This window comes from Neovison vison, chromosome 10 (genome assembly GCF_020171115.1).
Source record: "Neovison vison isolate M4711 chromosome 10, ASM_NN_V1, whole genome shotgun sequence".
In the NCBI taxonomy this organism is placed as follows: Eukaryota; Metazoa; Chordata; class Mammalia; order Carnivora; family Mustelidae; genus Neogale; species Neogale vison.
Genome location: NC_058100.1, coordinates 43,586,489 through 43,610,083, shown reverse-complemented (window position 1 = coordinate 43,610,083; position 23,595 = coordinate 43,586,489). Strand labels below are relative to the sequence as shown.

The following is a 23,595-nucleotide window of genomic DNA, read 5'->3' as shown; positions in this document are numbered from 1 at the left end:
AACTGTTTTCCATAATGACTATCCCATTTTACATACTCACTAGCAGTATATGAGAATTCTAGTTCTCTGTCCTTCCTAGCACTTTGTATTCTATGACTTGTTTCAATAAGTGTATTGTGATATCTCATCATGGTTTTAATTTGCATTTCCTTAATGACTAATGATACTGAGTATCTTATAGGCTTGTCATCTGTATCTCATTAGTGAAGTGCTTATTCTAATCTCTTTTGCATTTTTGGGGGGTTGTCTTTTTGTTACTGCGTTCTTTATATATTCTGGATACAAATATTTTTTTGGCTGTGTATTTTGTAAGAATTTCTTACTGGTATGTGCCTTTACTACAGTATCTTCTGGAGAGTGAATATCTTTTACTTTGATGACATTTAAAATGCCCCCCCCATTTTAGGGTGTGTTTTATCTAGAAACTCTTTACAGAACCAAAAGTCACAAGATTTTGCCATGTGTTTTCTTCCAGAAGTTTTGTAGTTGTGGTTTCATATTTGACTCTATGTGATCCTTTTTAAGTTGACTGTTATATATAGTACAAGGTAGGATTTGAGTTGTATTTAGATAGCCAGTTGTTCCAGCAACATTTGTTGAAAGGACTGTCCTTTCTTCATTGAATTACCGTAACATCTTTGTTGAAAATCATTTGACTGTATCTATGTAAGTCTATTTCTGAGTTATATTGTTTCTTTGATCTGTATGTCTATTCTTTTTTTTTTTAAAGATTTTATTTATTTATTTGACAGAGAGAGATCACAAGTAGGCAGACAGGCAGGCAGAGAGAGCGAGGAGGAAGCAGGCTCCCTGCTGAGCAGAGAGTCTGATGCAGGACTCGATCCCAGGACCCTGAGATCATGACCTGAGCCGAAGGCAGTGGCTTAACCCACTGAGCCACCCAGGCGCCCTGTATGTCTATTCTTAAGTGAGTAGCACACGGCCTTTTTTTTTAAAGTAGTCTCTACACTCAGCATGGGGTTCTAACTTATGACCATGAGATCAAGAGTCATACACTCCTCCAGCTGAGCCAGCTAGGTGCCCCAGCAGCACACCATCTTGATAACAACTGTAGCTTTATAGTGAGTCTTAGAATCAGATGATGTAAGTCCTTTTCCTTTGTATTTATCAAAATTATTTTGGATATCCTAGGTCTTTTGCATTTTCATACAAAGCTTAGAATCAGTTTGTCAGCTTCTGCAAAAAAGCTTGCTAGGATTTTGATTGGTATTTGTATCTATAGATCAGTTCGGAAAGAACTGACATTCTAACAGGATTGAGTTTTCTGATCCATGAACATGGTATATCTCTCCATTTATTTAGGTCTTCCTCAGTTTCTCATCAGCAGTTTTTAGTGTTCAGCATACAACTCTTGTACGCATTCCATTAGATTTATTCATAAGTATTTCATGGTTTTTAGCAGTATTGTAAATGATTGTTTTTTTAATTTTGAGGAGAGCAATTTTGACCCTGAAGTTAATTTTTTTCTTCTTTACTCATATTGAGATGTAATTGACACACATCCTTGCATAAGTTTAAGAAATGTGGCATAATGGTTTGATTTACATTTGTTGTGAAATAACTGCGGCAGTAAGCATAAGTTAGCATCTGTCATCTCATATAGGTACAATAAAAAGAAACAAATTTTCTTATGATCAGAACTCTTAATATTTATTCTCTTAACTTCCCATATATCACACAGCAGTGTTAACTATAGTCACCATTTTGTACATTACATCCCTAGTACTTATAACTGGAAATTTCTGTTTTTGAAGTGATTCATTTTTTTGTATTCATGGAATTTTTGTTGTTGCCAACCTTTTATTATTAATTTTTAATTTTAAAGTTTCTTTTTGGCCCATATAGGAACACTTCTTAAAAATACAGTTGACCTTTGAACAACATGTGTTTGAAATCCATGGGTTCACTTATACATGGATTATTTTTTTTAATAAATACTGTACAATACTGCAAATGTATTTTCCCTGTGATTTTCTTAGTAACGCTTTCCTTTCTCTAGGTTAATTTATTATAAGTATGTTATACATATAATCTCCAAAATATGTGTTAACTAACTGTTTATGTTTAATGGGTAAGGATTCCAGTTAGCAATAGTCTATTAGTAATTAAGTTTTGGGGGAGTCCAAAGTTATATACAGATTTTCAACTGTACAGGGAGTTGGTACCCCAACCCCTATGTAATTCAAGGGTTAGCTATCATTCAAAGGTCAGCTGTAGTTTGAAGAAATTGAAAAGAAGATATATTTTTTATATAATTATATCACATATGTTATATGTAATATAACATGTAGGTAAATATATACTATATAATGTTACATATTATGTGTGTGTATTATATTAATATTGCATATTACTAATATTATTTCAATATAAAGTTATGTTGAATCTACTTTATTGATGATAGTACTCACATATGCTGTCTTAAATTAGTTTTTTTCTATTTTTGATCTGTGAGGTTTTGATGTTTATTAGTGTCTCCTACCAGTTTGTATTTAGCCATTTTAATTTAGAAATTTTAATACTCTCTTTTTCACAAATAGAACTCTTACTAATATGAAGGAATCCTCTCTTCCTGTTTTAAGGTTTTTGCCTCAGATTCTTTATGTATCATTAACATTGTTACATGTTTATTTTTGTTTGCATGTATTTATTAGGTCTGCCGATTTTATTATCCTTAACCTTTCTCTGTCATTTAGGTTTCATCCTTATAAATAACATCCAGTTAGAGTTACCTCCTTACACTTAATCTGAGTCTTTTTAAATAGTTGACATAGCTTATTTGCATTTACTGATATACCTGATGGTTCTTACTTCTTCCTCCATCAACTTTGTGCTGTTTTTATACATTCTTTGTGTTTCCTTTCTTCCATTACTTCCCTTTGTTACCTTGATTGTTTTCTTTATTCTTTTATTCTCTGGTAAATTAAAAAAAAATTATATGCTAATTAAACTTTTGTTTTTACTTTACCTTTCTCTATACTCAGTGTATATTAATCTAGGAGCTTGAGTATCTCTATTAAGCCTGAATAGTGTGGCCCTTGAAATGTCACAAATGTTAGTAGATCTGAACCTCCTCTTTTCTTCTGCTGTTCACTCTTTTCTCCCCTTATATCTTATTAAAATAATCTACAATCTAATGATCAATTGTCTTTTTTTTATTTTTAGTGCTATGCAGTGGTTTCTTTTTTGTGATAAATTTTTTCATAATATATGCACTGAACTTCGTAACCACATTAATGGTGACTTAAATGTTAAATGTTCTTTTGATTTCACAGCTTACTAGTATTTCTTTTTTTTTTTTTTCTTTTAAGATTTTGTTTTTTGACAGATAAAGATCACAAGTAGGGAGAGAGACAGGCAGAGAGAGAGGGGGAAACGGGCTCCCTGCCGAGCAGAGAGCCCGATGCGGGGCTCCATCCCAGGACCCTGAGATCATGACCTGAGCTAAAGGCAGAGGCTTAACCCACTGAGTCACCCTTACTAATATTTCTTCATTAAACCACATCTTCTCTTGAGTTTTTTATTCTGATTTATCTTTTCTGTAACTTTTTTCCTTTGGTTAATTCTAATTGAAAAAAAAAAAAGATTTTTTAATATTTGTCTCTCTCACAAAGAATTTTTTTGTGTACCTGTAACCTGAGCATATTGATCTTATTTAAATAGATGTGGTCAAATAATCATTACTTCAGAACCTAGATATTTTTGAAAATATTGAAATAGAGCAGAGGAAAACAGTGCTAATGATAAAACCTTAACAAGATAATAGTTTTTTTATTTCAAATTTGAATTCAACTCACAGTTACCAAGAGTAATTATTTTTCTTCTAAAGTTCCTTCCTTCTTCCTTCCTTCCTCTCAGCCAATCTTATCCACCGCTAATTGATCTTTGAGTTTTGGTGCTTCAAGAGTAATTGTGTCTTTTTCATTGCTACTTTTACAGTGTTTTGGTAGGCATTATAATTTCCATGTGGAATTATACCTTTTAGATTTAAAGAAAATACTTTGATTCAGAATGTTTAAAACCCAAAATGAAGGCCTAATATAGTACATTATTATTAAAGTAGTCAAAAACAGAATAACTTCAAAGGAACAAAAATATTTTCTCATGTATTTATAGTTTTGTTTGGATTTTTTTATGCCTTACATAAATATGCATTTCAGTTGGTGATAATTTGTATCAATAGTTTATATTATTCTGATGTTGTAGTCTTATCTGACGAAGTTGATTTATACAACCTGTCTGTTACAAAGTGAAAGATTATCTGCTCTGGATATTTTCAAAGACATAATTTTATTTTTGGCTTTGTATCTCTGGAGAGTTCTGTTTTGTACCTTACCTAAGACTAGGAGGAATGACAAGTTAAGCCTAAGAATTAGTTCTTTTAATCACCTTTTTCTTTGTGGGTTAGTACGATGGAAACAGAAAATTTAGAGGGGTTATATTTCTGACAGTACTTTTAAACATAACATTTTTCTGTACCTTAAAGATTATAAGCTTTTTGCTATGCTTTTCTAGAACGCATCCCTGGTGGCCAGTCCATTCTAGGGTAGAGGAGAAGCCCCTATTTAGGAACTGACCCAGAAAACAGTAATTCAGGACAGAGCTTCAGTTGAACAGTGAGGTAAACCAGCCTGGAGAGAGAAATGCAGACCAAATAGTCAGTGAGAAAGAACATGGTAGTGAGTGAGAAAGGGGGCTGTATTTGGAGAGTTAGATTTTCCCTTTTTATGAATATAAAAAGTGGACCTGGTAAGACAGTTTTGTAATAGATCATGTCCTTGGAACAGAAATGAGCCAGATTTCCTCGTTGAAACAGGATTGACATGCTATCTCTGGGGAACTTTGTGATGTGCTCTGTTAAGCTAACTGATATGAATTAACAAACCTTGAAATCAGTATGTATTTACTGAGAACATTTTAGGTACCCAGTACTGCTGAGTGACAAGAAATTAGAAGATAACATGGTAAATGATTTTATCAAAAATTTTTCTAACAACTTTCTCTCAATTTTTTAAATGGTAAAATTCTTTTTGCTTTTTAAAAATTATTAATACTGTTATCATAAATGTCTCACGTACGCTTTCTCGATTATCCCAAAAGGTTAATTATCTCTTAATACACACAACACTCTATGACATAATTTTGAATACTTACAAATACAAGACATAGTCCTTAACTTCTGGGGCTATTTGGCTAAGGATTTTATTCCTAAATATAAGCTAATTAACAGCATAAGGCAGGATAATTTCAGCAGTAAGATATAGGTAAATGGAAATGGCTTAAGTATTTGAATAAATAAATAAGACTATGATATTACTTAAACACAATCACTCTTTTAAAAACTGCTTTCTTTTGCACTTCAAAACCAGCCTCTGTGTCTGCATTTCTTTCTTTGTCCTTCACTCTTTCTTTAATACACTGGCCTTTAGATCTGTTCTGTTACTTTTGCTTAGGCGTTTCACACGACACCAGTGTTCTTAGTGCTAAATCCAGAGGCTTGTCTGCCATTGTCATCTTTCCTTTTAGTGTGCTTGTACTGTGAGCCTTACCCATTCTCTGGTTTCTTTGCACTAAACGGTCCTCTCTCATTTCTTCCACTGCCAGAACTGCATCCTGTCTTGACTCCCCACGGCCCCTTCTCTTCAGAATTGCATCTTTGAGTTGAGTCTAGGTGCTTCCGCCCATTGACTCTCTGCGGTTCTGACGGCGTCCCCTCCCATCAGTGTGGGCGTTCTCCAGCAATCTGGTCCTTCTCCCTGAGCTTCTGAACTGCTCTTCAGTGTAGTAGCGTGTGGGGCGTGCAAAGCTCTTTGACTCTCAGGAGCTTTTCCGCTTCTATTTTATTTTAAAATTATTTTTTGTGCCCACATGTTCATGTGTCAGAATTCAAAAGCTGCAAAAAGATATATATCATCAAGTATTTCCCACTTACTTTTCTGCCATCCACTCACTCCTTTGCCCAGTGGCAAACCAATGCCTAATTTCTTACACGTTTTTCCAGAGATGTTTTATATGAAAACAACAGTTCTGCAGGGTGTCTGGGTAGCTTAGCCGGTTAAGTGTCCGTCCAGCTTGTGATTTCCGCTCAGGTCATGATCTCTTGGGTCACGCACTTAAACCGTGTCAGGCTTCACACTCAGTGGGAGTCTGCTTAAGGTTCTCTTCCCTCTGTCTCTCTCCCCACTCACACACTTTCTCTCTCAAATAAATAAACCTTTAAAAAAAAAAAGAAAGAAAACAATTCTGTATAAATCTTTACCCCCATTTTATAGACAAAGAAGTTGAGACTCAGGGATTTCAGTCATCGGCATTGGCTCAGATCACAGAGATGGTCCATGGCAGAGCCAGATTTCTGATGCGAGTCTTCCAGTTAAAAATCTCTTACATGTCAGATTCCAAATGCCTGGTAGATATTTCTTCTTGGATTTCATATTTTTTCCTTTTTCTGTCCTTCCTCTGAAATTAGCTTATCCCCATAATTCTCAGTCTTCATAAATGGAATCAACATTTTCTGGTTATCAGGTTTGAAATTTTGTAATAGTCACTGAGTCCTTCTTGTTGATTCCCTCACAGGTCGTTAGTTTCAAAATGCCTCTCATGTTCACCCTCTACTCTCCATGCTGAGCCTTAAACTGTAGTTCAGGCCATTGTCCATCAGCGCCTGCCTGGATTACTGCCCTGGGCTGTAGGTTGGCTACTTGGCCCTCACCTGTTTATCTTCCCTCACGCTTGCAGTAATGTTATTCCTCTCTAGCGGAGTCCTTTTTCCTTTCCTATTAAGCTTAAATTACTCTGCCTAACTTCTAGGGTCATCTTTAATTTGGCCTAATCTTCCCTATTCAGTGTTTCTCTCTCTTAGCCTTCATCCCTTTTGGACATATCTCTTGTTAGGCCACAAATAAATACTCCATATTCTGGAGTATTAATTTAGCGGGGCAGTTATGTGACCATTTATATGACATGTCCCAAGAGTAGATGTGCAGGATAAGGCAAGAGTCACCGGAACACGTATCCATAGTTGTCGTTACTGAAAGAAACATGAGCATCTTGTTTCTGGTAATTCTTCAGACCGCATTAGGAGTAGAGTGGATGATCCGAAATGGGGGAGAAGAGACAGTACATTCACTTACATACAAAATAGATTGCCATTCTCTGTTATTTAAAAAAAAAAAAAACAACCAACCATATATGAACTAATATTTATATCTCTACATGAAACAAAGTATAGTGGATGTTCTGCTTGTGTGGACTGAATAGTACATAATTTCCAATGGACTTACTAAAAAAAAAATTAGTCATGAGGGATGCCTGGGTAGCTTAGTCAGTTAGGTATCTGCCTTTGGCTTGGGTCATGATCCCAGCATCCTGGGATCGAGTCCTATATCAGACTTCTTCTCCCTCTGCCTGCCACTCCCTCTGTGCTTGTTCTCTCACTTTCTCTCTCTCACTCTCTCTCTGGAAATAAATTTTTTTAAAAAGCAAAGCACATTTAAAAAAAATCAGTCATGATGACTTTTTTTTAAATAGACTTTATTCTTCTGAATGGGTGTAGATTTATAGAAAAATAGAAGAGATGGTACAGAGGGTTGCTGCACACCCCACACCCAATTTCTCCTGTCGTTGGCCTTTGACATTAGTGTAGCAACATGTGTTAAAATTAATAAACCAGTGGTGGTACATCATTATTGTTAACCAAAGTGCATCCTTTGTTCTGGTTGCTTTAGTTTTTACTTAGGGTCCTTTGTCGATTCCAGGATCCCACCTAGGAAACTGCATTATATTTCACTAACAAGTCTCCTGATAGTCTTCTTAGCTGTGGCAGTTTGACTGCAGTTTTTTATTATGGGCAAAAAGATGGATTTTTCTAAAAGCTGGAACACTTAAAACAAGTGGACAGTTTTAAGGTATTTCAACTTTTGTGTTCCCTTTTCTTCTGTATTCCAGGCGCTTTGTGAATGTGCCCTCCAGACTCCTTATGACAGCCTGAAACTCGGGATGCTATCTGTCCTTTCCACACTGTCAGGGACCATTGCCATCAAACATTACTTCAGCATAGCTTCAGGTAAGGAGAAGAAAGGAGAGGACATATGGGTAATGTGCTTTTCTCCTGTTGATGGTTCTGGTGGTTTCTTCTGTAAAGCCTTAGAATCCAGAACAGATTCAGTCTTGTACTCTGTTTATATGCCAGTGACTTATCTGCGAATGATTTCTTCACTAATGCCTGTGATCATAACATTTTGCATCCTCGATCACAATTCAAGGGTATTTTCTTTTCTAGATTTGCCCTGTTTTGAATAATATGTACATGAGACAATATTTTCGAGGCTACTTAACGTAGCTTGTTTGCTTTTGTATGTCTCTGAGTCCAAGTGCCCTTTGGATTTAAGGACATTTCAAAGGCCAGATGGTGGTGAATTTTAAAAGCAAATGTCACAAGCCTTCTTTTAGGTGTATATTATCCCTTTGGAAAACGATTAAAATAAAACTTTACCCCAGTTCGATAACATTTTCCTGGTTGCCCGTTATGGATGGGTTAGCTTCCAAGTGCCTTTATTACACTTGATCTTCGCCAAAAGGCTGAGAAGCGATCAAAGTGCCGTTGTTAATGTCCAGCGAGGAGCTTGCCTACCTAACAGACACGGCTGAAGTGTTCTATTTTGTTTTAATGTGGGTTTTGTGGGATCTCTATTGCTTCCTGTTTTAGTCCACTAATTTGAATTGAGGTAGTTAAACAACTGCAGTGTCCCTTTGTCCTTTTTATGGCTTCACAGCATGTGAGCTTGCTGGGTAAAGGGAATTCCCTCTCTCTGTATAAGGCTTGATAGGAAGATGAAAAGACCTGGTACTCTGTTTGTGAGGCCTCCCTGCCAGCGAGGGTGCCACGTGTGGTCTGGACTCAGCTGCCCTGTCATACCACAGGCTGAACTGAGAGCCAGTAACGATAAGAGGTAGGGAAGTGGGAGACTTCGTTCTAGTGCTAGAGCAGTGACTGGGGCCGCACGTTTCCGGAGCCTCCTGTTGCGGTGGGCATCTGCTGTCACGGAACCTCTGGCAGTGACATGGCGGAATCAGCACAGTGGTGGTAGTGCCTTCACTGACCTAGTTCTGTGCGTGGTTTGGGCTGTGATCTCCGTCGCTTTTCCTGTCATTTTCTGAACTTAGTTTTCTAGCCTTTCCAGTAATTCTGTGAGGTATTTCTGTGTCAGTTATCTACTGCTTTGCAATATGTCACCTGAAAACTTAGTGGCTTAAGGGACACATCAGTGGCTCAGTTGGTTAAGCATCTGTCTTCAGCTCAGGTCATGATCCTGGGGTCCTGGGACTGAGTCCCACATCAGGCTTCTTGCTCAGAGGGGAGCCTGCTGCTCCCTCTCCCTCTGCCACTCCCCCACTTGTACACTCTCTCTCTAACAAATAAATAAATAAAACATTTAAAAAACAAAACCAAACTTAGTGCCTTAAAACCATCACCGTTATATTTGCTCTGATTCTGCATATCAGCGATTTTGACTGACCTCAGCTGGGTCCTTCTCCCAATCTCACGTGGGCTTTTACTTGTAAGACTGCAGTCATCTGGAACCTCGACCATTCTGGATGGTCTAGGGGGTCTCATTCACCAACTGGAGGTTGAAAATCTTCCAGCAGAGCAGCTTGGTTCTCCTCCTCCTGACTCAGCAGGCTGGCTTGGCCTGGTTTATGTCATGGTCTCAGGATTCTTGCAGCAGTCAAAAGAAGGCAAGCCACCAGCGGCCCATAAGCACTTCTTAGTTTTTTGCTTGCATGTTTCTTAATGTCTCAATAGCCAGAGCAAGTGACATGGCCAAGCCTAGATAAGTGGGGACATAAACACCTCTTGAGGCAAGGAATTAGAAAATTGCACTGCAAAGGGGCATGTCTACAAGGCACGGGACGTATTATCACAGCCCTTTTTATCAACAATCTATGATATACCCATTGTACTTTTGAAGAATTCTTCTGCATAAGTCAGCCAGTCTCATTTTCTCAGCTTATAGTTACTATCCTTGACTGATGTCCTACTTTAAAAGAAGCTGGAGGAGTATTAATTATATCTTGTAATTTATAAGTGTCTTCCCATGGAAAGTCTCATTGCTTCTGTACAAGTAGCCTTTCAAGCAAAGCACATTGAAAGTTTATAAGTATTAAAATTGAGGCTTACAAAGTTTCCACGATATGTCCGAAGTCACATGCTTAATGACATGCCTTAGTCTAGACCTGAACCCAAAGGTTCTAACCCAGTGTTCTTTTTTATACTAAACAGGCCTAGAAGCAGAATGACTTTCTTTTTCTTTATTTTCTAATTCCAGAGTCATTTGCAAGCCTTTGTCAGGTTATAATATTCAAGCACTCTTGAGCTTTGTCCTTTTATTGAATTTTAAATTTTATTAAATTGCAGTTTGTATATGGAATTAAGCAAAAGGCTTAAATAACCAGACTGGGTAATGTTCACAAGAAATGAAAGTCAAGGATTTTCCAAAATTAGATTTTCCCTTAGGCAAAAGTATGTTTTCATTGATTAGATTTTTTCAATATAAGCAAGGTCATTTATAAAACAAACTTAAATTTAGTGTCTAAATTATCTCTAACAAATGTCTCTTAAGCATATAAGATGTTCAGTATTACATATACCTTAGAAAAATGCCCCCCCCCCCCAAAAAAAAAGACCCACTAAAATACTTTGCCAGTCCGTCAGATTGGCAAAGATTCAGAAGTTTGATAACCTGCTTTTTTGACAGTGGTGGGTGAACAGTCATTCATTCATTGTTGGTGTGGTTGTGAATTGTTAAATGTCTGCACAGGTGATTTGGAAGTATTCATCGAAATTATCAATGACCCAGAAATTCCAGTTCTAGGAGTTTAACCTACTAGTGTAGTCACACACTTGAGAAATGACAGAGGTATAAGGTTATTCATAGCATCATAGTATGAAATATCGAAACATTGTCCATCAGCAGGGATGTAGTAGAATAAAAAGAAATCCATCAGTAGGGATCTCATTAAAGAAATTATGATATACAACTGCAATAGAAGTCAGTATAATTTATTAAAGAATATACAGCATGGAATAATCTACATGATATGTTTAAAGGGCAATAAGGAAAGATATAAAACTGTGGAAAAAGGAAAAAGAAATTGGGAATGTGTGCTTGCAAATATACAGACTCTGGAATAATACACAAGGAGCTGATAACATTGGGTGCATGAGGAAGACTTTTCACTCCCTGACATTCTAGCTTTTTCTACTATTTATTGAACCTTTAGAACCAGGTGAATTTATCTGGTTAAATAATTTTTAAATAAAAAAAAAATTAAAAATAGCTTTGTCCCTAAAACAGTAAACATAAAAAAATGCTGCAAAATATATTTTTAAAGACAGAATATTGGCTACTGTCTACTTACTGTGATTATGTGTGACTTTTTAAATTTTGAATTTTTCTGATCTTTTTCCAAATTTTCTATGATGAGTCTTCATAGAAAGAAAAATGCATGTTGCAAAACACGTTTGTAAATCTATTAATGAGTCTGTATTGTCCAGATCACACAGGCAAGACAAAGAATGGAGGAAATATAATTTCTGCAGTCTTGAAAAAGCTTTTCTAATATTTTTCCTATTTTAAAAACACTGAGGGTTTACCTTAGCTAATACTTTTATGTTAAACTGGAAAACACATGTCCCCCACTGCCTGGGATGGTCTTGGTTTATGCCTGTTGTAATTAGGAATTAGATCCCCTTCAGCCTCAAAAAATATGTTCATCTTTGGTGTGAAAGACAAGGTTGAAATTGATGGTAATCGTGGAAAAATAAGCAAGAATGGAAGAAGGAAAGCAGGAACAAGATATTCTGCTAAAAGGCTGGAAAGCTTTATTCTCCTGATTCTTCTTAAAGTTCATTCACTTATACCTGAGACCTTCTCTACTATAAATACAAATATTCACAACATAAACATTACATTACAGAATTTCAGGTGTGAATTTTGAAAGTTGTTGCAGGGAGGGTTAAGCCTCTGCCTTCTGTTCAGGTCATGATCCCAGGGTCCGGGATGGAGTCCCGCAGAGGGCTCTCTGCTCAGCGGGGTGTCTGCTTCTCTCTCTCTCCTGCTCATTCCTGTGTGCTCACTCTCTGTCCATCCTGCTCTCAAAAAATAAAATCCTTTTTTAAAAAATATTTTATTTATTTATTTGATAGAGAGAGATCACAAGTAGGCAGTGAGGCAGGCAGAGAGAGAGGAAGGGAAGCAGGAAGCAGCTCCCCACTGAGCAAAGAGCCCAATGCGGGGCTCGATCCCAGGACCCTGGGATCATGACCTGAGCCGAAGGCAGAGGCTTTAACCCACTGAGCCACCCAGGCATCCCTAAATAAAATCTTTTAAAAAATAAAAATAAAAAGTTGCAATTTATAGCATAGAACTTGAGGTATAAAGCACAGGGTGTAACTAATACATTTTGTGATCTCAAGGGCAAGATGCTTAAAATCCTAGTTATGTCCTACCTCTACCCCTGGGCTTCAATTTCTTCTGTAAAAATATGGCATTGGATCATGTGATCCCAGAATCCTTTCCAGTTCTAAAATCATTAATTTTGGGGGCGCTGGCTGGCTCAGGCAGTTAAGTATCTGCCTTCGGCTCAGTTCATGATCCCGGCGTCCCGGGATCAAGCCCCACATTGGGCTCCCTGCTCAGCAGAGAGCCTGCTTCTCCCTCTGCCCCTTACCCTGCTTGTGCTCTTTCTCACGCATGCTCTCTCTCAAATACATAAACTCTTTTATAAATAAATAAATAAAATCATGAATTCTGTGTAAACCCTTTGCAATATAACTATCTGCCAGCCATTGAGGCGGGAAAAGCAAACTTAAAATTTTTATTTCTCATTTTCTTTCCTCTCTTGAAGGTAAGTTTTATCTGATAAGAGAAAGTGACATCTATTTTAATGAGAATCTGTTTGCACTCCCAAGATACAGTCTTTAGTTTTTTTTGGCTTTGCTATGTTCATTGGTCAGTTTTTGTTAATATTTTTGTGGGAAAGCCCTATATTATTTTAGATCCTAATCAGTATAGACTATTAAGACATACCCTATTCTAAGTTCCTTGACAGAAGAGATAGGAGTGATGGTTTATGTGGATCACGGAGTAAAAGTAGATGGAGTACAGATTTTCTCTTGAAAATGAGAACAATGAACCTATACATTGAACTGCTTTTGAACTTTGTAAGTGAATTAAGTCTGTGCTACTTTTCCCTTCTTGTTTAGGAAATGTGGGTTCTTCCCCCAGATCCTCTGACTTGGTCAGATTAGCCCAAGAATGCTGTTACCATAATAACAGGGGCATTGCGGCTCATGGAGTACGAGTCCTAACTAACATAACAGTCTCTTGTCAAGAAAAAGGTAAGTTTGATCAGGACGGATACTATGTATAAACTTTTGGATTGAAGTTTGGGTGGAATGTGTGTGTGTGTAATCCCTCCTTTTTAGCACATACGCTCTTATCTACTGGTTGCTTCCTAAAGTCTTCTTAGAGCAGGTTTTCTCAAAACTACTTAATCCTATGAAAAATAAAAGTATATATATATGAGGGCCTTGGGATTGGGATTGGGAAATGGAAAATTTCATGGAGCGTTGCCCATTTCCTCCCAGTGCTTCACTTTGCACGCATGGTGCTGTGCGTAGGGAGTGCTTATGAGTGCCCTGTGGTGTGAAAATTGGTTCACATGTACAAAAACCTGGAAAATTAAAGAAAAAATACCTTAAGTTATCAAGGGGCTTAAGTAACAAATAGTTTGACCTAGGGGCAAATGAATTAACAGAGTAATATGAATTAAATTTGCCTAGTATTTGTCTCTAGGTATTTAAAACATCAAGCTGATTTGCGTAATTTAGGATGTGAATAGAAAATAATGCTTATATTTTATTGTATTCCTAATATTTTTTACCTAAAGGCTTGAATAAGTTCAAGGTGGTATTCAAAGACAGAAATGCATTTTGGATGTTTCTTCTGTTCCGGTGTTCATTTTGATCTCCATTAAGGATCAGAAGTGGGAAATCTTATCCCTATTAGACATCAGCACTACTTATTCCTAGTACCTGTTTTTTTTCTAGCTCTCTGACCTTCACTAGACTTAATACTGTCAAGTCCTACACTAACTCAGGTGACATTTCTTTAAAAGCTGATTCTTATTTGAATAATTAAACCTGTTTTATTTTTGATACAGTAATGAGTATTTTCTACCATGTAACATAGAAAACTGTGTGTTCTCAAAGCTCATATATTGACCTTAATATGGTTAATATATTCAGAATTTTCTAGAACTTCTAGAGAAATGTTAGCTCTAAGGTAGTAGAAAGATGCTATAGGACCGCTATTACATAGAGACACCTTAAGGGATTTGTTCTTTGTGGTCTGACTTAAAACATTAATAAGGTTATGCAGGGTTTTCATTACTTCCTAAAAGGGTTTCAGTTTTCATTAGAAGGTTATACTGTAGGTGAAAGTGAACAAGCATAATTTATGTCTAGTTAGGAAGATTAAAAATTTATATCTTGTTAGGAAGATTTATGTCTGGTTAGGAAGGTAATACATGGTTTGCTGTTCCTAGTATTTTCCTCGGCTAAGCTGGTGACACTGTTTTCAGTTATGTTTTATTTATACCTTTGTGGCTTTAGCTCTTGATTTAATGTGGGTATATGTACCTTTTTCTTTTAATATTAGTTTTGCGTGTATAACATAATGATTTGATATTTGTATATATTGTGAAATGATCACCACAGTCTAGTTTAACATCAGTTACCATACATAGTTATAAAGTTTTTTTCTTGTGATGAAAACTTTTAAGATCTACTTTCTTAACTTTCAAATATGAGTTACAGTATTATGAATCGTACTTGCCGTGCTATGTTCATTTTATAACCAGAAGTTTGTACCTCTCAACTCCTTTCTCCCAGTTTGCCTACCACCTGCTTCTGGCAATGACCAGTCTGTTCTCTATACCTTGAGCTCAGTTTTTATTTGCTTGTATGTTTTAGATTCCTCATGTAGGTGAAATCATATGGTATTTGTCATCTTCTCGTCTGACTTACTTCACTCAACATAATGCCTTCATGATCGATCCATCTTGTCTCAAATGGCAGGTTTTCCTTCTTTCTATGGCTGAGTAATAATCCTTTGTGTATCAGTACCACATTTTCTTGATCCATTCACCCACTGGTGGACTCCTAAGTTGTTTCCATATCTTGGCAATTACAAATAATTGCTGTAACAAACATGGGGGTGTGTATGCCTTTGTGAGTTAGTATTTGTGAGCAGATACCCAGAAGTGGAATTGCTGGGTCATATGGCAGTTCTGTATTTAGTTTTCTGGGGAGCCTCTACACCATCTTCCATAGCAGCTGCCTCATTTTGCATCCGCACCATCAGTGCACAAGGTTCCCTTTTCTCCACATCCTTGCCGGCTTGTTACTTCTTGTCTTTTTGATAATAGCTGTTCTAACAGGTATGAGGTGATACCTCGTGGTCGTTTTGATTTGCATTTCCCTGGTGATGGGTGATGTTGAGCATTTTTTCATGTGCCTGTTGGCATTTGGAGATCTTCTTCAGAAAAATGTCTCTTTGGGTCCTCTGCCCAGTTTTTAATTGGATGGATTGTTTTTTTTGCTATTAACTCATATGAGTTCTTTATATATTTTGGGTATTAACCTGTACCAAATACATGATTTGCAAATATCTTCTTCCATTTTCATTTTGTTGATGGCTTCCTTTGCTGGGCAGAAGCCTTTTAGTTTGATAAAATGTATATATTTTTGGAATCATCAGTAAAGTAGTGGAAAAACCGAAGTCCGAAGATAGCCTTTACATTTCAGAAGTAATGGCACATGTACTTTTTCAAGAAGGTCAGTTTTACACATGACATAGTTTCTTATATCTTCGACTCCTTAATGTTTTCTCCTTCTAAGTGCGTGTGTATGTGTATTTAATCTTCTCTCCTTGACCACTGTAAACCGTAGTGTTTTTCTTCTAGACCTTTTGGCACTGGAACAGGATGCTGTCTTTGGCCTGGAATCCCTTCTGGTACTTTGTAGTCAAGATGATAGTCCAGGTGCTCAAGCCACTTTAAAGGTGAAAATATCACTTATTTTAATATAATGCCTATTTTTATTGTCTAAACTAGGGATTGGCAATCTCTCTGTGAAGGACCAGATAGTAAATATTTTAAGTTTTATAGGCTGTATACTCTTTGTCACAACTACTCAATTCTGCGGTTGTAGGACGAAGCAGCCGTTGGCAGTGTGTCAAGGGAACATATAGGCAGCGTGGTGGTGTGGGAGTAAAACTTCATTATAAAACGAGGCCGGAGTTGGCCAAAGGGCAGTGCTTTGTCAACCCCAGCTCAAACAAACATTTACCCTTGATCTTCACTTTCCAAACTATCCCACTGACCGTTGTTTTTCCGAAGGATAGACAAAGTAAAAATCTGAGCTTTGGCCTGAGTCAATAGTGTTTATTAAGTTGTAGTAAATACATATGAAAGTTCTGGACGATATAAACCAAAGGGAAATGGGCAGAGGTCCTGTACTTTACGAAGTTCATAATCTGAGGTGACACTGACAGGAGATATTTAAGATTTATTATATTTAAAATACTAGAGATATTTAAGACTAAGAAATGAAATGAGATTACTCATTTTGGAGTGATACATGAAATATAATTTGTAATCGTAAAAAATTAAGAAGAGTGGGATTAGTGTGATTTGAAGGAAGTCATAACTTCGTTTTAGCATGTTAAAGGAAGGTTTGATGTCATACTGATGAAGAGTAAAGATATTAATACCGTTAAATAAAAGCTGGTAAGAGGTGGGAAGTAGGCAATATGTGTTTGGCAAGTGATTCATCCCCAGAATCCCTTTGGAATCATAATACATTTACTTAAAAGTTTAAAAAAGAGAAAGAGAGAAGGAAAACAAACCAGATCCTTTCCCCACCAATTGTAGGTGTCATGAAACACTGGACTCTGCGCAATGGGACATACATAGATGGTCATGGGGTCCCGGTGTCAGAGCGGTTCCCCATCTGGAGGATACTGACGTTTATCTGAAGGACTAGAGTAGGAAGCAGAATGCACTAAGTTCCTTGGTACAAACAGAAGTGCAGTTCTAACGAGAGGACAGTTGGGAGTGATGCCTTTCAACTGAGGATGTTAGCGAAGATTTGAAAAGGAGATGTCATCTGAGTTAAGTCTTGGGAGATGGCGTAGAATTTCAGCATTGAGGAAAGATGATTTCAACCCAGGGGAACCACTGTCACAAAAGGCATGAAAACAGAAATGTACTTGTTTTGTTGGAAGAATTGTGAATAATCCACTGTGGCTAGATGACGTAAAATATAAGACTAGAAAAATAGTTTGCAGCGCTGTCATGGAGGATTTCAGACATCATGCCAAGGAACTTTGTTTTGTTTCTGTAGGTAGTGAGGAGATACTAAAATTTTAAAGTAATGGGCATGCTGTGACCTTCTTTGTAATTGTTGTTATTTAAATGTGTCTATTATGTGCCGAACTTTGTTGACAACTTGTATATGTATATACATTTCTTTCCTTCTTTACAAAAACGCATCTAGTGGAATTTTCCCCCTTTCCTACTCATGAGGGGATTAAGACCCAGAAAGATAAAATAACTTGTCGAAAGATATCTAGATAATCAAGGGCAAGCTGATCTTTAACTCTGGATCAGTCAGATTCTGAAGACATCATTATGTCTTCCTAACTTAACCTGAAAGCTACATGGCTGTAGTGTGAAGGGTGGGTTAATAGGCCCGTCTTTTTAAGAGACTGGAATTAGGAAGAGATTTATATGTGGTGGAGAGAATGGAAAGGACGTGGATATTGAAGACTGGACAAAAGTGGAAATGACTAGATGTAGCTGTCAGTTAGCTATGTAAAAGTGAGAGAACTTCTGGTTTCTAGTTCTGATGGCTGGGATATTAGCTGATGCCATTAATTGGCTTGAATAGAAGTTCTAAAGCCAATTGGTTGTTTTTTTTTTTAATTTCAGATGAGAAGTAAGAAAATTAGAAGCTTATTCCCTAGTTCTGTGTGCTTAAGAATCACTTGGGACACCTTTTTGACTTAGTTTTTTTAACTTCAAACTATCAATAACCCAAATACTTAAAAAAAAAAAAAGCTAATTCATTAAGTTTTGAATAGGTAGTGTCTGAGAATCTATATTTTTACTAACATCATGGGTGATAGGTAAGTTTACAAACCATATTGTAGAAGCAATTTTTGAAAAGCCGTGGAAGTGCAGGATGGTGCAATCCCATCTGACGTGTATTTTGTCTCTTCACCATTGTGATTTTCTCTTCAAGTCTTTTTTTTTTTTAATAGTTTTAGATTGAAATGAGTGGTTAGTATACAGTCCTGACTTACTTTCATTTTAAACATGGTGCATTTTTAGATTTTAGTAAGATTCAATATGCCATGTGTTCCTTACGAAGGAAAATGTTATGCCTACAAAAAGACCTTTCCTTGATTTTTCCTAATAACTGTACAGAGTTCTTTCTTTAAAGCTTCAGTTAATACCTTCAGGGTATAACTGGTCCATTTTCTATGCAATGTGCAGATTGCTCTAAATTGTATGGTGAAGTTGGCCAAGGGCAGGCCTCATCTTAGCCAGTCGGTGGTTGAGACCTTGTTGACCCAGCTGCACAGTGCCCAGGATGCTGCCCGGATCCTGATGTGTCATTGCCTGGCGGCTATTGCCATGCAGCTGCCGGTGCTGGGTGACGGCATGCTTGGGGACCTCATGGAGCTCTACAAGGTGATCGGACGATCAGCCACAGACAAACAACAAGAACTTCTGGTAAAGAGCCACTTTTTGAACCTATTGGGATTGAATAGATCTAGTTTAGTGGGAATTACTTTAGGAATTCAGTACTGTTTCATTTTACTTAAAAAGATTAAAGTAATTGGGACCTGTGGGTGGTACAGTCGGTTAAGCATTTGACTCTCGATTTCGGCCCAGGTTATGATCTCAGGGTCATGAAATCAAGCCCTCTGTCAGGCACCACGCTCTTGCTCAGCCTGCTTGAGATTCTCTGCTTCTCCCTCTGCCCCTCCCCATGCTCACTCTCTCAAATAAGCAAATCTTTAAAAAAAAAAAAAAAAAAAAAGATGACGACTAAGGGGATTATGTATGATCAAGAGTATGCTGAAGTCAGAATAGAACTGGAACCATGAGCTTTTGACTGTTTCCACCTTTGATTTACAAGGTTCTGCTTAGTTCACATCTAAAACTGCCTTATTCCTAAGCCCTGTCAAGTCAGTTTAGTGTATAAAGTGAAAATAAAATTTTTTCTTTCTTGTACAAAGCAAATAATGAACTAAACCCTGTTTTATACTTTCAAAAATGTAAGTTAAAGACCTAACAATTGACAGCGACCATAAATTAGCCCAAATTGCTTTTTTTCCAATTCAGGACCTCTTTAGCTGTTAGAATCCAGTTTAGATTTCCGGATAGTCCTGGGGCTAGGAAAGGTGCGTGCTTAGAAACAGAAGGCTCAGAAGCTGTATAATAATGTTTGGTTGAAAGTTCTCCAAGGCTGAGAGTAGGTTTCATTCTAAATAAGCAGAAATGAGATATAAGCCTTAAGGTGGCCACTCCATATTGTGGTCGTCCGAATGTAGGGCTTGCAGGAAAACGAAATGAGAGTTCTTCCTCAAGCCCGTTTTGTATTTTATCCTCCAGGGGGCGTTGTAAAAAGAGTGCTCCCATCTCATTCCTGTCTTGAAAGGTTGCCCTGATGACCAAGTGGCAGTGGTCATGGGAATGACATCATACAGTTTTCACAATATATATGGACCTTTGTATGTATCAGCCTCAGAATCCTAATAACTTTATTTATTTTGTTTATTTTTTATTGAAATGGCATTTTAATTGAAGTTTATTTTTTATTGAAACAGCATTTTCAACTAGTATTCTTTATCCCCCTTTTCTTAGTGCTGTTATGAACAGTTTTAAATTGTGAAACATAATATTCAAAAAACATAAGGAATAATAGGAAAACATTTGCATCCATCACCTAGCTTAAAGGGAAAAATGTCCCCAGTCTAGTTAAATCGTACCTCCCCATGTACCTCCCTTACAGTATCGTCTTCCTTCTTCCAGAGGTTACCACTATCCTGAATTTGATGTTCATCTTTCCCATGCATGTTATACATTTACTAGTTTAGAATATATCCTAAGTAATAAGCAGTATTATTTTGCATATCTTTAACTTTATATAAATGTTTCCTTGCTACATGAAATCTTTTGCATGTTGTCTGTCTTTGCCTATTTTGTGTGAATCATCTAGACAGAGAAGTGTACCTCTAGTTTACCCATTTCTCTACTATAAAATATTTTATCGTGTGATTATATCATAATTTGCGTACCTGTATTTATGGGCATTGTTTCTAATTATTTCCTATTGTAAACAATGTTCTGAGCAATGGAATAAATTGCTTAGTGACCTCAAAGTAGAAAATTAATAAATGTCAAAGAAAAACAAATTTGATGGGCTCTAGTTTCTGTCACATTTTGGGTAAAGTCATCTGTGACATTGGATAAAATTACATGTTTCCTTTATTTCTCTTACTTCTCGCTCAATGTTAGGTGAGTTTGGCCACTGTGATTTTTGTGGCCAGTCAGAAAGCACTATCTGCTGAAGTAAAGGCAGTAATTAAGCAGCAGCTTGAAAGTGTCTCCAATGGATGGACTGTTTACCGAATCGCCAGACAAGCATCCAGAATGGTACGTGTTATCCTTCTCTAGGACCCAGGTTGGCGAAAATGGCAAACCTTAGATTGTGTGATTCTTACCCCTAGTCAGAACTGCAAATAAATACGGAACTATGTTTTAGTCATGGGATTGAAAGATGATAGTAAAAGAACCTAGTTCTTAACTTTTCTCACTTCAGAATGGTATGTGTATTGTTATGGGACAAGTTCTACAGGATTCCAAAAATATGAGCTCTTTCTGGCTGAAGGTTATAGTGCCACTTCGTTTTGCCCTATGCTCTCATATCCACAGTCGCCTCCCACCGCCACTTCTGTCCTCAAATATCAGTACCCCACACCTTTCTTCCCCACTCTCCCCAGCTTAGTCATTTTTACACGGGGACGGGGGCAAGTTTTGGTATGCTGTTCCTTTCTCAGCCATGTGGAAAGCCTACCAATTTTTATTTTGTTTGAGAGGAAATACAGAGCTTGGGTAATATAGAAATCCTTTGGATATAAGTCCACATAGCAAAGCTTGGGAAGCATTATTCTAGGTATTGTAATGCATGTTCTCATTTTACCTTGTTTCTCAGATAGTTGGGGAGCTGTATTGGCAGGACAGTTCTTTGTTATACCCAACACCCCCAAGCGTCCAGGTGCTGCAGGGTACTTAGCATCCCTGGCCCCCAGGCCTTCCGTGGCACTCACATTCCCCCCACCAGCTCCCCTCCCCAGTCATTCAGGAGGCAGGGGCGGTGCTTCTGCTTCTGATAATCACTTCCGGGAACTTGCTGGATTTCCCCGCCCTTCCCCGCCCCACTAACTAGCTCATACAGAGTGACATACACTAAGTGTTCACACTTTCTGTAGTTTGAACTAAAATTCTAGACTTGAGTTATAGTGAATTCCATTTATTTTCTCTTTGGAACTGTTTTAGAAAAGAACTAAAGGCATTCTGTTACATAAAAGCAGCTCAGCATATTTTCTCTGAAGAAATACTTAGACCGAGTCTTTAAAAATTACATAATATGAGGAATGATTGTTAAAACTTATCCAAGCATTTGAGTTTGTCTTTCAGCTGCCTCATCAGCTAATTCAAGTATAAGAACCTCATCATGTGCCCACCCCGTCCTTTTCAGGGTAACCATGACATGGCCCGAGAGCTTTATCAGAGTTTGCTGACTCAGGTTGCCTCGGAACATTTTTACTTCTGGCTGAATAGTCTGAAGGAGTTCTCACATGCAGAACAGTGCCTCACCGGGTTGCAGGAGGAGAACTATAGTTCAGCACTTTCTTGCATTGCTGAGTCTTTAAAATTCTACCACAAAGGGATTGCTTCCCTAACAGTAAGTCCTCTTGATTCTCCTTTGGTGATGATGACTTGCATGAGAAAGGTCTTGCCTTTTTTTGTGGGTTATTCTGTTTGAACTACCTGTACAAATCCGCTGATAAGTATATTTAACAATATTAAATAATAGGACGTGGTGATAAATCCTTAACCCTTCCCCCACTTTTTCATATTTGTAAATTGATGAAAGTTTATCGTTTTGTGTTTATCAACTAGCAGGTCCACATATGAGGTGGATTACTGAATCCATATAGAAAGGTTAGGTAGAAGATAGGATATTCCCTTTCCAGACTTCTGTTCATAAGAGGTATTGGGTCCCATCAAATGTAAGCCCCACCACAACCCATTTCATGCCTGGCCGCTACTCACTAAGAAGCTAGAGTTTTTGTAGATAAAGAAGAAGTTGTCAAGGATGCTGGTGTCCCTCTTTTTCCCGCTCTGTGATATCTTCCTATTCTCAATTAACAGTCAGCTAGCTACTATTCTTATTTTCTCTGCCAGGAGACCAAAGGGGTTGCAAGAAGGGTAGACCTACATTAACATTTCTTATGTTTCCTTGGAATTAGTTATATTCTGAAGTAAGAACCTACCAAGATGAGCATTTTCTGTATTAATGCAAAGATTTATTTTCCCCTTTAAAGTAGAGTTCATGGGGCTCCTGGGTGGCTTAGTTGTTAAGCATCTGCCTTTGGTTCAGGTCATTATCCCAGGGACCTGGGATCCAGCCCCGCATCAGGCTCCCTGCCCAGTGGGGAAGCCTGCTTCTCCCCTTCAAACTCCCCCCTGCTTGTGTTCCCTCTCTTTCTGTCTCTCTCTCTGATAAATAAAATCTATAAATAAATAAATAAATAAATTGAGTAATGACACCTTCATTTAAAAAAAAAGAGAAGAGTTTATATAATCAACATTAAACATTTTATAAGTATTGTCACACAGCTTTTAAAATTGTGTATATTTAGATGGAACCATAAAACTTCTGGTATCTGTTTATATGCATTTATCCCATAATCTAAAATATTTTTAGTGGTGGCCATCCCAAAAGAAGTGCTCTGAAGTAGAATAAAGAATAAACAGATGTCACAAAGAGACAATATTCAGAATGCTGTGGGTACGTATCTTTGAAGTGTAATTTTTTTTTTTGGCTAGGACTGATCAGCTGCTATTTTAAAACAGGAGCATAGGAATGGCTTCTCTCCATCTTAAAGGTAGCATTGACTATTGTGATTCTTTCCTCTTGATTATTCTGGGAAAAGAGTGTTGCTGCCTACATCAGGCTAATAACTGTCTCAGAAAATCAAAAGGTACAATTATTGGTTGCAATCAGTAGAATTATTTCATTTTCTAGATCACGTGGAGCAGAAAATTGTTATCATTCAGTACAGTAGATGGTTGGAGCTCTGAAACAAGCCGGTAGAGCAGCGAAGCAGATAGAATTAGTATTATGAAAACCCTGTTGCATATTTAATAGTG

The 23,595-nt window shown here is 37.3% G+C and overlaps 1 protein-coding gene across 2 annotated transcripts in view; it reads left to right on the top strand.

Moving 5' to 3' along the window:
- Positions 1 to 23,595, top strand: part of INTS7 (integrator complex subunit 7) — a 91,541-nt gene that overhangs the window by 41,706 nt on the left and 26,240 nt on the right. For both annotated transcript variants that reach the window (XM_044267132.1, XM_044267133.1), the window contains 6 exons: positions 7,966 to 8,083; positions 13,286 to 13,420; positions 16,048 to 16,145; positions 18,643 to 18,882; positions 20,674 to 20,811; positions 21,917 to 22,123. In XM_044267132.1, the coding sequence (XP_044123067.1) occupies positions 7,966 to 8,083; positions 13,286 to 13,420; positions 16,048 to 16,145; positions 18,643 to 18,882; positions 20,674 to 20,811; positions 21,917 to 22,123 (936 nt within the window). The remainder of the gene's footprint in view (positions 1 to 7,965; positions 8,084 to 13,285; positions 13,421 to 16,047; positions 16,146 to 18,642; positions 18,883 to 20,673; positions 20,812 to 21,916; positions 22,124 to 23,595) is intronic.